Here is a 13562-nt window from a genome sequence, read left to right as displayed (position 1 = left end):
GAATTTCCCTATGGGCTTGCTTCGCAAGACGAAAACGTCTTGCAAGTTTGTTTCCTTTTTCTTAAAACTGTTAATACCCAGGGTGCATTCAGGGGGTGCAGTTGCGACTTGACTTCGAGGAGCAACTCATAGCACGCGGTGTGGTAGCCTTTTTTGAGGTTTTTGAAGACTTTGGTGATTTTTGAAGCTTTTCCAAAATCCGTGCTTCGCAAGACGAAAAATTCGCAAGATGAAAAAACTCGCAGAACGAATTAATTTCGTCTTGCGAGGTACCACTGTATCTTTTAAGGTTGTTATATCAGAATCTTTTGAAGATACTTGCCTCAATCTTATAGAAGACTAATTTACTACAAGACTTCCATTTTGGTCTATCTGGTGGCAGGTATGGTGTACCCAATCTAGAATCTAGGCATGTCCAACGGGTATATCGTGAGTTACCGGTAGATCACTGGACATCTGTGGTAGATCACTGGTAAATCACTGGCTCCCCCCAAAGAAGCTCAACAAGTTTGGCTCCCCTAAAAAAAACTCAACATCTTTGCCTTGCACCCCCCAAAAACGTGGCTTTCCCCCTCCCTAAAAGGGGGTAGATCACTGCTAGTTTTTAACTTTGTGAGTAGATCGCAGTCTATTGGGAGTTGGCCACCCTTGATCTAGATAAACCCTGGTGAGCATTAAGTAACACACTCATGCAGTTCAGGATAGGAGAATGTGCAGCTCTCAGACTAAATACTAAAGATAGCCACACAATATTGCAGATAGCAGCCGGTAGGGGCAGAACAGAGAGCAGATAAAGGTAGGCACTGGAAAATTAGGGCAAAGAGGACAGTATGGTCCTGAAGAGTACTGACAGCAGTTCAAGAGCAAAAAGTTTAATGGCAGAATGGTTCACTGCCAGGCATTTATATACAGGCCCTGGGCAATCATGAGACCAAGATGGGAGAAGTCAGATTTTTAGAAATGCCCGAAGAGATGGGAAATAATTGGGAAATCAAACTGCAATGTTTCGCAAGCCTGTTGTGGCTGCAATACTAGGCATAAACACTCACTGAACACAGTGGCACTTAGATGTGAGGAAACCTGCATGGGATTGCATTACAGATAGTTGAGCAACTGTGGCTTCTTCCCACTCCCCAAATGGCCAAGGACTGGATTCTCTAGATTCTTAGGTGTGATGTACCTATGAGATCCTGTCAACATCTCCTGACCTAAAGCTCCGGAAGGGATCAATAGCCATGGTTCCTATAAATCCTCTTTTTAGGTAGAATAGTGTTCTCTATAAGAAATAGCTTCATCCTTCGTTTGTGAAGAGGCAGTAGTATTCCAACAAAAAGCCAGTTATGTGTGTTAAATAAGTAAATAGGAGCATTGCCGTATTACCTAGGAGCATGGCCATTGCCTGGACTCGGCACCATATGACCCAGATTTATTTATATATAAAAAATATACGTATTGGGAGTGTGGATTAAAATGTGCAAGTTGCTAGCTGCTGAGAAATAAATAATGCTACCCTTTCCCACTTTCTCTGCTCCAGCCAGAGAAAACCTTGTGTCTGGCTGATGGACAAGGGCAGAAATGAGGTACAGTTTACCCTCTGTATTTTACCTATGGTGGAGAAGATGAAGGAATTCCATAGAAGTCAGTTCGATTGGGAAGTTGCAGAAACATTTTTTTAATGTTTACATAAAATAAGACCTTAGTTAGATGAGCAGGTGTGTGTGGTGTGTGTTGCTGTGCTCTGTTCAGGGAGGTGAGGAGGAAGAACATGGTACTAATTCCTAAGTGGTCATTCTGTCTTCTTCTTCTTTGACGATCACTCTTAGCCGAGTAAGATTGTCTTCCATAAACATGGTTTTAACAATGAGTCCATAAGTGACTGTGGAGGCCAATTCTGGATCCACACGTCCTTCCACAGTGGGGACATTGGTTTCCGGGTGGGAGTTGATCACGGTGTGGATTTGCCAAGCGTGCCTTCCCCTTAGCACGTTTCTCCCTTGCGTCCTGAGTTTGAGTGTCTTCAATGCCCATGACACCTTTGGTAAAGGCTGTTCTCCAACTGGAGCGCTCACAGTGTTTCCCAGTTGTTAGTGTTTATACTACATTTTTTTAGATTTGCCTTGAGACCATAGCTGTCAACCTTTCCTTTTTTTGCAGGAAATTCCCTTATTTCAGCGTCCCGGATTGTTAGATATCGTCTCAGGGACAGGTGAGGCTGCTGATCCCTTATTTTCAAATCTGAAAGTTGACAGCTATGCTTGAGACAGTCTTTAAACTTCTTTTGTTGACCACCAGCATTACACTTTCCACTTTTAAGTTCCGAATAGAGTAGTTGTTTTGGAAGACAATTAGACAACATGGCCAGTCCAACGAAGTTGATGTTGAAGAATCATTGCTTCGACACTGGTGACCTTTGCTTACACGGCCATCAGTCCGCCAGTCTTCCCAAGTGACGGTCCCTACTGACGCGCCGCCTTTTCCCTGACGGGGCTCAAGGCGGCCACTAACTCCGAGGCCGGCTGAGGCTGCCGGGGCCCAGGCGAGCGGCCATTGGTCGCGGGCGGCGCTGGGCGGGGCCTGCAGAGCTGAGCGGGGCTCGCCATTGGGCCGCGCGCGGATGGCTCCGAGGATCCTCCTACGACTCTCTGGCACCGCCTCCGCCGCTCCGACCCTCTCGCGCTCCCCGCCAGAGACGAAAAAAGTTTCCGGCGGCCTCCTCAGTGGCTGGAGCGGAGTTGGAAGGGGGGGGGGGGGAAGAAAAGAGCGCAAGATGGCGGAAAATTTAAAAGGTGAGAGGGAAAACGGGCGAGAGCGAGCGAGCGAGACGGGAGGAGGCGCAGCTTCGGGCTGGGCGCGTGAGGCGGCGCCGGCGATGGAGAGAACCGCGCGGGCAGAAGCGGCGCTCGGCAGCCGGGCGTTCGGTGGCGGAGGTGGGGGGCGAGGACGGGGGCGACCGTTACGGGGGCGGGGAGAGCGCGCAAGAGGCGGCGTAAGCGGCTCGGCGGCCTCGCGCTGAGGGCGGGAAAGGAGGAGGAAGGAGGCGGCGGCGGCGCGCGTGTGGGGGAGAGAAAGAACGGGAGCCGTGAGGGGAATGTGTGTGTGTGGGGGGGGGGTCTCGCTTGCTGAGAGGCAGAAGCGCCCCTCTCCCCGCCCCCCCCCCCCCCCCCACGACCGAAACGCCGGCCTGCCCTTCCGAGTTCTCTTTCGCGGGCAGCGGAGCTTTGCCCCCCCCCGTCACTTGTTTCTGCCAACCGTCCTCTCACTATTTGTGTGTGTGTGTGTGTTGTGTCCCTCTCCCCGCCATGTGCTTGCTTCCTTCTGCCGCCCCTGAAAAACTCTTGCCCGCCCTGAACGCCTTTAAACATTTAGGCTTCGGTTTCATTTAGGCCCTCTCGGTTTTGGGGTAGGAAATGGCACAAAAGGCTGCCTTGCTTTCGGACCCCTTGGCCTGTCAGACTCCTGAGGGAGACAGCCAGCTCAGCCACTTAGAAGAACTTGGTGTGCGGAAGCCGGGAGATTGGTAGCAGGTGGAGACGGGGAAGCAGCTGTGAAACCCCTGGGCTAAGAGTGACCGGCCCTGTTTCGGGGGGACACTACCCTGGGCGTGCAGTTTTGAAGCCCCCCCCCCCCCAATCCTGATACCTTCCTGTCATGGAGCAGGAGGAGGCAGTGAGCTTGATACCTGGTGGAGAAACTTCAGAGAGTTTACATGGGCCAGAAGCCAGAGAAAAGGCATTAGTTATTCTAGTTTTCTTAATATTTGCAGCAATGATTGTATTTATATACTCCCACTTTTTGGTGGAAAAGTAAAAACCCACTTTGATTAAAACGCTCACAGGAACTTTAGTTCCCTAAGTAGGTCTTCCTCGTAAATTTAAGATGACAGTACAATTCTGATTTGGCAATCCCTGTAACCTATTTATGTAAAACTGTACATGTGTTCTTAGTGCAGTGCACTCTTGCATTTTTTTTTAAAGTTGTTCAGAATAGTGAGTGGGGGATCTCTCATCATAATGAGAGATTACTGAAAGAAATGATCTTCATGGCGCTTCCACTTCAGTATGCTTATGTTAATCTTACCTTCAGAGTACAGTAGGGAAGGGGGGGTAATTATTTTGCTGTTTTGTTTTAGTTTTTTTTACATGTTTTTATCCTGTGAACCACTCTAAGATCGTATGATGGGCAGTATATAAATCTAATAAATAAATGGATTTTATGGTAAGTTTATGATAACCTCCACCTACCAATTAGCTCTTCAAAATGCAACTGTGATTGTCCTTGCAATCTATTTTTGTTGCACCATATTTTATAGTCTGTCTGATGCCAAAGGTTTAAGGCTGATGACAGTGTGCTAATTACAAGACTCCGGATCTTTGACCCATTTGGTGTTCACCTTGCATCTAGTGCTATCAGCTTTATAGGCTTGAAAAGAACAAGGATCCTGCAGGTGAAAGGCAAGCTGTTTGAACAAACTAATTTCCTAGAGACTTTACAAAGCATCTTAATTTCTGTTCACTTAGGATTTTGTTGATCAAAGCCCCAGAATGGGGAATTTATACTCAAATGCCCCCAAGAAAATCCACCGAAATGATTGTGTGAACATACAAAGATGCCTTATGAATTCAACCACTGGTTACCCTAACTTAGTGTTATCTATATATAGATTGACAGTAGCTCTTCAGGGTCTCACACAGAGAACTTGTTCAGCTGTACCTGAAAATGCCAGGCAAGGACTGAATATGGAATCTTCTGCATGTAAAGCTGGTGCTGTGCCATTGAGCTATGGTGCCTTCCAGGAGTTTGTTAACATATTTTGAACAGAAGGGAGAATTGCTTATTTATGTTAAAGATAGTAAAGCTAAAGGGACCCCTGACCATTAGGTCCAGTCGTGGCCGACTCTAGGGTTGCGGCGCTCATCTCGCTTTATTGGCCAAGGGAGCCGGCGTACAGCTTCCGGGTCATGTGGCCAGCATGACTAAGCCGCTTCTGGCGAACCAGAGCAGCGCATGGAACCACCATTTAAAGATACCTTGGGTCTAATAAGAAGAGAGAAACAATGAGGACTTGAGGGAAGGGCTGTAGTTTAATGGTAGAGCATCTGTTTTGCATGGAAAAGGTTCTCTGACTTTACTACCTTCTTGAACTCTTCCATCAGCTAGACACTGCATGGGAAAGTGGGTTGAAAACTCTCATTTGCATGTTTTAATACCTATTCACCTTGGCTTGATTCTCCTTTCAGAGTCAGTGTGGTGTAATGGCTAAAGTGTTAGACTAGGACTCTGGGAGACCAGGGTTTGAATCCTCACTTGGCCCTGAAGTTCACTTGGTGACCCTGGGTCAGTCACTGTCTGTCAGCCTAACCTACTTCACAGGGTTGTAGGGATTAAATGAGGAGGTGGAGGAGAATCAGGTATGCCACTGTTCATTAGAAAAAAATAATTCCCTCACCCCCAGTGTGTCAAGTTTATTTTTAGATTGTAAGTCTGAAGGCAAGGGCTGTGTTATTTCTGTGCAGCACCTAGCAATTTTGATGCTTTATAAATTATAATAATAATGACAGCAAATGGACCATCAACAAATAGAAGCTGGAGACCAGAAGAAGGTTTTTAACTCTTAGAACAGTGAAGTGTTTTAGTAATTTCCCTAGAAAAGCTGTATGTTTAGTCTTCTGTGTAAAATGGGGAAGTAATCCTGCTCTTTGGGACCTGAACTGGTTAGAAATGCTGCCAAACAGAAAATGTTTTGCTTGGGACATAACATTTGACATAGTTTTATGTAAGTATGTTGCTTAGCTATCTAAGGATAAGCAACTAGGACACAGGTCTGTTCAGGGGTTGTTAGAAGATAGGGATGAGAGCAAGAATTATGACAGAGCTATCACAAAAATGTATGAGGCATTGCAGCCCAAGTCTTGTGCTACATTGCCACGTTTTGCTGTGGGTTGGTATTCAGGGCATTGAGTCTGTTTTCAGGGAATCAACCTGTTTTAAGATTCATCACTATATGCAAATAGGTTTGCAAAAGAACAAGCAAACCTCAGATGTGAAAGTGAAACACATGCAAGGAATTATGGTTGGAATGTGGTATGTTTAGTACTGGAATGGGAACAGAGGTGGGAAATTAAATCTGTACCTTCTAGGATGCATTGCACAAATTTTAGAGTTCTTGCCCTCTGTGGCAGCAAACATCAGAAATGTGTGTAAGACTTAACATTCTGAGATTTCCCTTTTCCTTATGATCCTAAAAACAATGATAGAGATAGTCAGAAAAGTATATTACCACTTTTTGTTAAAGGAAAATATACAGTTATTCTAATGTATATCTGCCTTATCTCCCATAGCCTGCACTGTTTGTTGCAAATCAACCTGGTCCCACCTCCAGGATCTCTGCCGTTTGCAGAAAGTTTGCTGCCCTGGTTTGGGTATTACCAGAAAAAACCTCTGTGATTTTGAAGTAGAATATCTCTGTGACTACAAGAAAGCTCGGGTGAGTTACTTGGGCCCTCTTGCAACTTTAGCAACACCTTTTATTCCACCTTGCATCTGTTCTCCCTAGCTCTCAGTTAAGTGTTTGTACATTGAGATTTGGTGTTTGTTGGCACTCCTTCACCCCTCTTTCTGCTCTTTATACTTTTAGCCAGGCATTACTGATCCAGATAATCTCCCTTTCCTTTGATTGGTGGCCCATAGTTTACAGGACTGAAGCTGTTAAGAGAGAATGTTGCAGAGTTGCTTAATTTTGCATGAGATACCTGGGTTTTGTCCTTTACTCTGGGTTTTAGTAGGTTAGAGGAGAAGGGGTTATTGGGAGAGCTTATTTTCTGGGGTTTGTTTTCAGTTCTGGGAAGAGAATTGTCATGTTTTAAGCTGACACTGTGCATGGTTACCTTTTACTCAGGATGAGGAATACTACCTGGTGAAGTGGCGGGGCTACCCTGAGTCACAGAACACTTGGGAGCCCAGAAAGAACCTGCGCTGTATCAGTATACTCAAACAGTTCCACCGGGACCTAGAGCAGGCATTGATTCGACGAGGAAGCAAGCTCAGAAAGAATACACGCTTGCTTGACCAAGGCATCTCCAACTACCTAGTGCAGAAGGCCAAACAGCGGCGGGCTTTGCAGCATTGGGAATATGAACTCAATGCCAAGCGCAACCACAAGGGATGCATTGTGGTAGAGAATGAGGTGGACTTGGAAGGGCCTCCCCGGGACTTTGTCTACATTAATGAGTACAAGGTTGGGGAGGGCATCACTCTCAACCAGGTGGCTGTGGGTTGTGAGTGCTTGGACTGTTTTTCAGAAGCAGCAGGAGGTTGTTGTCCTGGTGCTTCACACCATAAATTTGCGTATAATGAGTTTGGCCAAGTGAAGATCAAGGCTGGCATGCCCATCTATGAATGCAATTCTCGCTGCAGCTGTGGGATTGACTGCTCTAACCGTGTGGTGCAGAAAGGCATTCGTTACGATCTTTGCATTTTCCGGACAGATAATGGACGTGGCTGGGGTGTGCGCACACTGGAGAAGATCCGCAAGAACAGCTTTGTCATGGAGTATGTAGGAGAGGTAGGATGAGCAGGCATGGACCAGAAGTTTAGTTGTGATCCAGGGTACAGGAGGAAAGAAAAATTGAAGCTGGGTTGGTCTGTTCCATTCTATAAGATGTGAAGCAGTAACACCATGTTTGTACGTGACATGCTCCAGCAGTGAGCTTCAGGTAGAAATATTTACTTCAGACTCATCGAAGAGGCAGAGATACTTAGGTTTCAATCATAACCACTTACCTAGGAGTAAACCCCATTAAACTTAGTTGGATTTATTAGTGTCTGATAATAATAATAATAATAATAATAATAATAATAATTCAGTTAATACATTAAAAACAATACACATAAAACATAACAGTATATTGGGAATAAACAACAAACATTTCATTTTATCAAAATATAATCCATATCACTTGTTGCTAACACCAAACAAAAAACCCCTGAAACTATAAAGAATGGAAATATCTCTTACGTTCTCTCTTTCTTTCTCTTTCTGCTCTGGTATGACTTATTTTAACTGCCTGTAATGTTTTCTGATTTTCTGAAATGCTCCAGTCAGTCAGAAGCAACTCTTCACCAAAATTCTAAAAGGGCTAGGTATTCTGCATATTTACCCACGACAAGGATAGGAACTTGAAATATTCCAGTCAAACCGGGCATTTTTTTTAAAAATAATATTTATTAAAAATTTTCCAGAATAAAAAGGAAAGATAGCAAGAAAAAAACAAAAAACAAATATGATTTACACTTGGTTTCAGTGGCATCTTTCCCGGACTCCCCCCCCTCCCCCTCTTGTATTCCATTTCCCTTAAATTGATTCCACAGATTCTTACCCCAAATTTTAAAACCTTATTTGTAATTTTAAATAACCCATTTATTCCAAATTAATTTATCTTATTTATCTTAATGAACCATTTCTCCTTATATTTTATATAATTCCCTAAGATCGACCCCATTTCCCTTCCACGAATTCCCCTATTTTCAAACAACAAACATGAAAAAAGAAAAGAAAGAAATAATATATAATTTTACAGCCTTTGGATTCCAAATCTCCCCCCCCCCCCCATTCCCCGGTTCCAATCCCCAAAGTTCATCCATTGTCTACTGCCAGACTGGTGTATCCACGTCTATATCTCAACTCCACTTTGCCATCTTTTGATAGCTTTTAATTTCAGAAAGTCCAATCTCGAAAAAACTCTCAGAAAAAGTCATTGTTCTTCCATCCAGACCTCTATGTTTAAGAGTCTAACTTAAATTCTATTTCTTGGTCCTTTTAAAGTCTGGATGTTCCAAATACTCCGGCTTCAAATTTGGTCCAGCTCTTATTCCTCAGGTTGCTTTTTCCTGTTCTGCTGCAGAAACCTTCTAATTCAGAAACTTCTTGTTCTCCACAGAGGCTTTTGTTATTCAGGAACATAACTTGCGTCAAGTCCCTTCCTTTCTTCAATAGATAAATCCATTGTCTCCTTTAGTATAGAAACCTCTGTAGACAAAATAATGCTTCGTTTTTGCAGCTTTCCCAAGAGATAACAGATCCTGCTCAAATTCATAGTATTTTTCCACTTGCTGCTACTGTTGCAATGTTCCAGCCTCCCTCTAGAGGGAATATGGTAACTTAATTTCTTTCCAGATCAGACCCAAAAGTCAAATAACTTGTTGCCTTTATTTCCAATAATTTATGTCCAAATTGTAACAAATCTAACCAGCAAAGCCATCGTAACAAAGTTCTCTTTTATTTTCCTGCTTTGACAGCTACTTTGACAGCTGTCAAAGTTTCTGTGTCTCTTCACCAGTCTCTCATAGCGGATCGTTCCCGGTTCCCGGGGGGGTTGCATTTTAGTTCCCACAAATCAGTCTTCTCCTCCAGCACAATTACTGTAATTTCCCTTCGTGAAGTTAAATTTTTTTTTCAGGTAAACAAGTTCATCTCTCGATCTTAGTTGTCAAATCCTTGCGTTGAGCCATCTACAACGGGGGGGGGGGCGGACTTCCTTTTTGCACTCCCCCCGCTCGCTCCAAATTCAAAGATCAAATTTCCCTTTTAAGTCCAATCAATTTACTCACGGGTTGTTCCTTTTAGTCCAAATCCGAAATTTTCAAAGAAGAAGTCGTTGCTCTCCGCCGAATGGCATGCGGCTTCGCTGGGCAGGGGAAGCATTGGACTCACAGCACCACACCCCCCCGTCACCTGCTCCGCAGCCTTTAAAAAGGCTCCTTCGCGGGTCGGGGGGGCGCAAACGGTGCCCGCCGAGTCACCAAGTCCATGGGCATCTCCGCCCATGGTTTTTGAGGGTCCCCGCGTCGCCGGCATGGCAGGACCCGACCCCTACCCAGCCGACTCCCTCCGGAGCTCGGAGGGAGTCCGCCATTGGGCGATGGCGCCGACCCGGAAGTCAAACCGGGCATTATTAAATAGACGGCTATACTGCATGGGCTCCAGTCTAAGATGGAGCGGTTATATTTGCACTTACTTTCCAAAGTGATAAAATTTATCTTTATATGGTCAGTTGACAAGATTTGCTTTGATCAGGGAACGGGGGATATCAGTTACATTACAAGGATAGTGAGGCTCTTTGTGACTGATCCATCTGAGGCATGGGTAAGCAAACTAAGGCCCGGGGGCCGGATCTGACCCAATTGCCTTCTAAATCCAGCCTGCGGACGGTTTGGGAATCAGTGTGTTTTTACATGAGTAGAATGTGTCCTTTTATTTAAAATGCATCTCTGGGTTGTTTGTGGGGCATAGGAATTTGTTCATTCCCCCCCCCCCCAAATATAGTCTGGCCCACCACAAGGTCTGAGGTACAGTGGACCAGCCCCCTGATGAAAAAGTTTGCCGACCCCTGAATTCTGAGGGGTTCTCAAACATGAAAGTTGTGGAGTTTAAATGCAGTAGGCCCAAAACTTACACAGGAGTTACATTCCTGAGGTCCGCTCACAAAAGGCAACATTGCATGAAATCAGGAAGATCCCTGGAATAAGCCCCCCCCCCCCCACGTATGATGATCTCTATTTTACTGGGCTCTGGAAGGCTGTGGGTGGTTTCTGTAGGTCTTGCTAATTCAAGTGGGACAAGTAGATGGACAAATTCAGGAAGAAAGGAACATTTACTGTATAGATATTGTGGTTGACACTCAAACTTGAACATTCATCTGATGTAAATTTTCTTAAAATCTTAGTTGTGTCCTTGCCAGCCCTGCCCTTGTAATAAACTGTACAGTGGTACCTCGGGTTACATACGCTTCAGGTTACAGACTCTGCTAACCCAGAAATAGTACCTCGGGTTAAGAACTTTGCTTCAGGATGAGAACAGAAATCGTGCTCTGGCGGCGCAGTGGCAGCAGGAGGCCCCATTAGCTTAAGTGGTGCTTCAGGTTAAGAACAGTTTCAGGTTAAGAACGGACCTCCAGAACAAATTAAGTACTTAACCCGAGGTACCACTGTATCTCATTTTAAAGTGAGAGGTCTTTTATACAATTTAAATAGTTTTGGGGAATAGTGCCAAAAGCTAAGAACATCAACATTATTTTGCTCAGTAAATCATCCTATGACATATTGACACCACAGATTTAGTGATTCATCAACCAGGGGACTATGGGCTGCTATATTGGGTTTGTGAATATGCATGTGTGTATATCATTGCAATTACATATAAGTCCCCTCAAGGTTTATTTGATCAAACTGTGAAATAGATTCTGCCCAGTGTTTATTTATAAAATTTCTGATATTGTGTGCCCAGACTTCTATGGTCTTTTCTTCTCTGCCCTGCATGCCCTCAAATATGCTCCAGAGGACTGAGGAACTCTCAGGAGCAGATTTTGAGGACTGTGAGGCCAGTGGGAGCCTTGTTGCATGAGTGGAAGTCTATTCTACTTGCACACAAACAGCACTGAATGCAGCTGATTAGCAAGAAGGCCATAATTTTATGATTCCTACCTGATACTCTTAAACATGTGGGTATTAGAACCTGTAGAGTGAGTTTTGCTGCAGAAATGAGGCATTTTGGAGCCACCTACTGGATACCTGTGTCACAGAGAGACTTAGATGGGTGAAGATACCATAAAGGATGGTCAAGATTTTAAGTCTTTACTGAAATAATTAGGCAGTCAACTTTCAGTATCTTGAACATCAAAGATTCATGGAAGAAAAACATTTTGGCAAATTAATGTACCATGGTGGGAATGACTTTAGAAGGTTTTCTATCCATGATCGTATCTTCTCTGAGAATTTAGAACTTTGATTTAAACTCATAACCAAAAGCATGTGTAGAAGCATGTGTAGAAAGGTTACCCAGCATAGAGATAGCAGAAATTAGGGAACAAATGAGATCTGGATGAATATTTTCAATAGATTACTAAGAAAGATGCAATAGCCCCATTTTTGCAGTGCTTACTGTTTTTTGCATCTCTCCCAGATAATCACATCAGAGGAGGCTGAACGACGGGGTCAGATCTATGATCGACAGGGTGCCACATACCTCTTTGACCTTGATTACGTAGAAGATGTATACACAGTGGATGCCGCATACTATGGCAACATTTCACATTTTGTCAACCATAGTGTGAGTGGGGTAGATCACAGTGGGGAGGGAGCCATGTCTTTAACATAACTTTTAATGTAGAGCTTGTCTTACTTCCCTCTTACTCCTGTTTTCTGCTTCCAGTGTAACCCTAACCTACAGGTTTACAATGTCTTCATTGAAAATTTGGATGAGAGGCTGCCACGCATTGCCTTCTTTGCTACTCGACCTATCCGTGTAGGTGAGGAACTCACCTTTGACTACAACATGCAAGGTAAGATGGGGAGTGCTTGAGAAATTTAGGTGGGCATTGAGACCTGTTCATTTTGGGAGGCAGGGATTAAGAATGAAGATCATGTTTTGAACCATTAAAAAATTCTGGTTAGATTTCCTCGAATTTCAAATAAAGCATAGCAACAGTATTCTAAGATAATTCTGATATCTTTTCTTTTTAATTGTGTGATAGGTAGGAGCTTAAAGGAATAGGGAACTTTTATGAGTTTAGCCTTTTGGCCAGTATGTAGCCTTGTTGTGGATAGGGTGCATTCGCTAGATAAAATTCAGTGACAGGTCTGCTACGATGTAAGATATTCTAGTTCCAGTGCTGATTTCCCACCTTCCCTATCTCTCCCACAGTGGACCCAGTAAATGCAGAAAGCACAAGGATGGACTCTAATTTTGGCCTAGTTGGAGGCCTGGCTGGCTCTCCAAAGAAGCGGATGCGCATTGAGTGTAAATGTGGCACAGAGTCTTGCCGGAAATACCTCTTCTAGTTCCTTGCCAGTTTTGCTTTACAGTTGTCTGGATAGACTTGGACTAGAATTCAATACAGAAGTGGCAGTTGCTGAAAGTTTGAAGGCAGAGGGTAAGAGTCAGGAACTTACCTGCTTAAAACAAAAAAACACCCAGTACTTTGAATTGCAGAGAGAGCAATAACTGACATTTCTTATGCTACCCAGCCATGACTGGCTGCTTCTTACTGCCAGACTGAAATATTCTTACAGCAGCTGAGAGATTCTTCAGCAGGCAGGAGATTGGTTTGATTTGTCAAACTTGTTGTTGATGTACTGGTTGGAAAAACACAGCATAGTATCTCATAAGTCTCTGGATGTCTTATTAGAACCCGTTATAGCTTTTTACTATTTTGAAGGCTTGATTGTGAGTGCAACGTGGCAGAGAACACTGACGAGTTTCTTATCTTCAGTGTGGTTTTCTAAGGGATACAAGTCTTGGTTTTACAGCAGAACTGCTTTCTAGCCACATTTATGAGTAAGTGGTAAAACACAAACCATTTTAAAAATGGATTTATCTGCACAAAGACTCTGTATTACCTCAGTGTGCTGTATGACTGTTCCCCACCTTTCCTCATCCATCGAACTTGCTTTCATTGAGGATGGGAGAGGCCCATGTAATTTGTACTTGAAGTCGCACTTAATAACCATCATAAAGCCCTATGCAAAGTGAAAAGCCACAATGTTGCCTCTTGTAACTAATGCATTTG

The 13562-nt window shown here is 44.0% G+C and overlaps 1 protein-coding gene across 1 annotated transcript; it reads left to right on the top strand.

The window, feature by feature from the left end:
• The first annotated feature begins 2644 nt into the window (after positions 1-2644).
• On the top strand, positions 2645-13528 carry SUV39H1 (SUV39H1 histone lysine methyltransferase). Its single transcript, XM_079960102.1, has 6 exons — positions 2645-2786; positions 6339-6484; positions 6896-7561; positions 11957-12103; positions 12206-12335; positions 12698-13528. The coding sequence occupies exons 1-6, from the start codon at positions 2768-2770 to the stop codon at positions 12832-12834; spliced, it is 1245 nt and encodes a 414-aa protein (XP_079816228.1). The 5' UTR covers positions 2645-2767; the 3' UTR covers positions 12835-13528.
• The last annotated feature ends 34 nt before the right edge of the window (positions 13529-13562 follow it).

Source organism: Podarcis cretensis (genome assembly GCF_951804945.1).
Source record: "Podarcis cretensis genome assembly, chromosome: 17".
Lineage (NCBI taxonomy): Eukaryota > Metazoa > Chordata > Lepidosauria > Squamata > Lacertidae > Podarcis > Podarcis cretensis.
This window is presented reverse-complemented; position numbering and strand designations above follow the sequence as displayed.

Excerpts from the sequence above, each read along its gene's own strand:
- SUV39H1 (XM_079960102.1), top strand. Across the intron at positions 6,485-6,895 it reads GTGACTACAAGAAAGCTCGG|GATGAGGAATACTACCTGGT; the intron begins GTGAGTTACTTG and ends CCTTTTACTCAG. Across the intron at positions 12,336-12,697 it reads CTTTGACTACAACATGCAAG|TGGACCCAGTAAATGCAGAA; the intron begins GTAAGATGGGGA and ends TCTCTCCCACAG.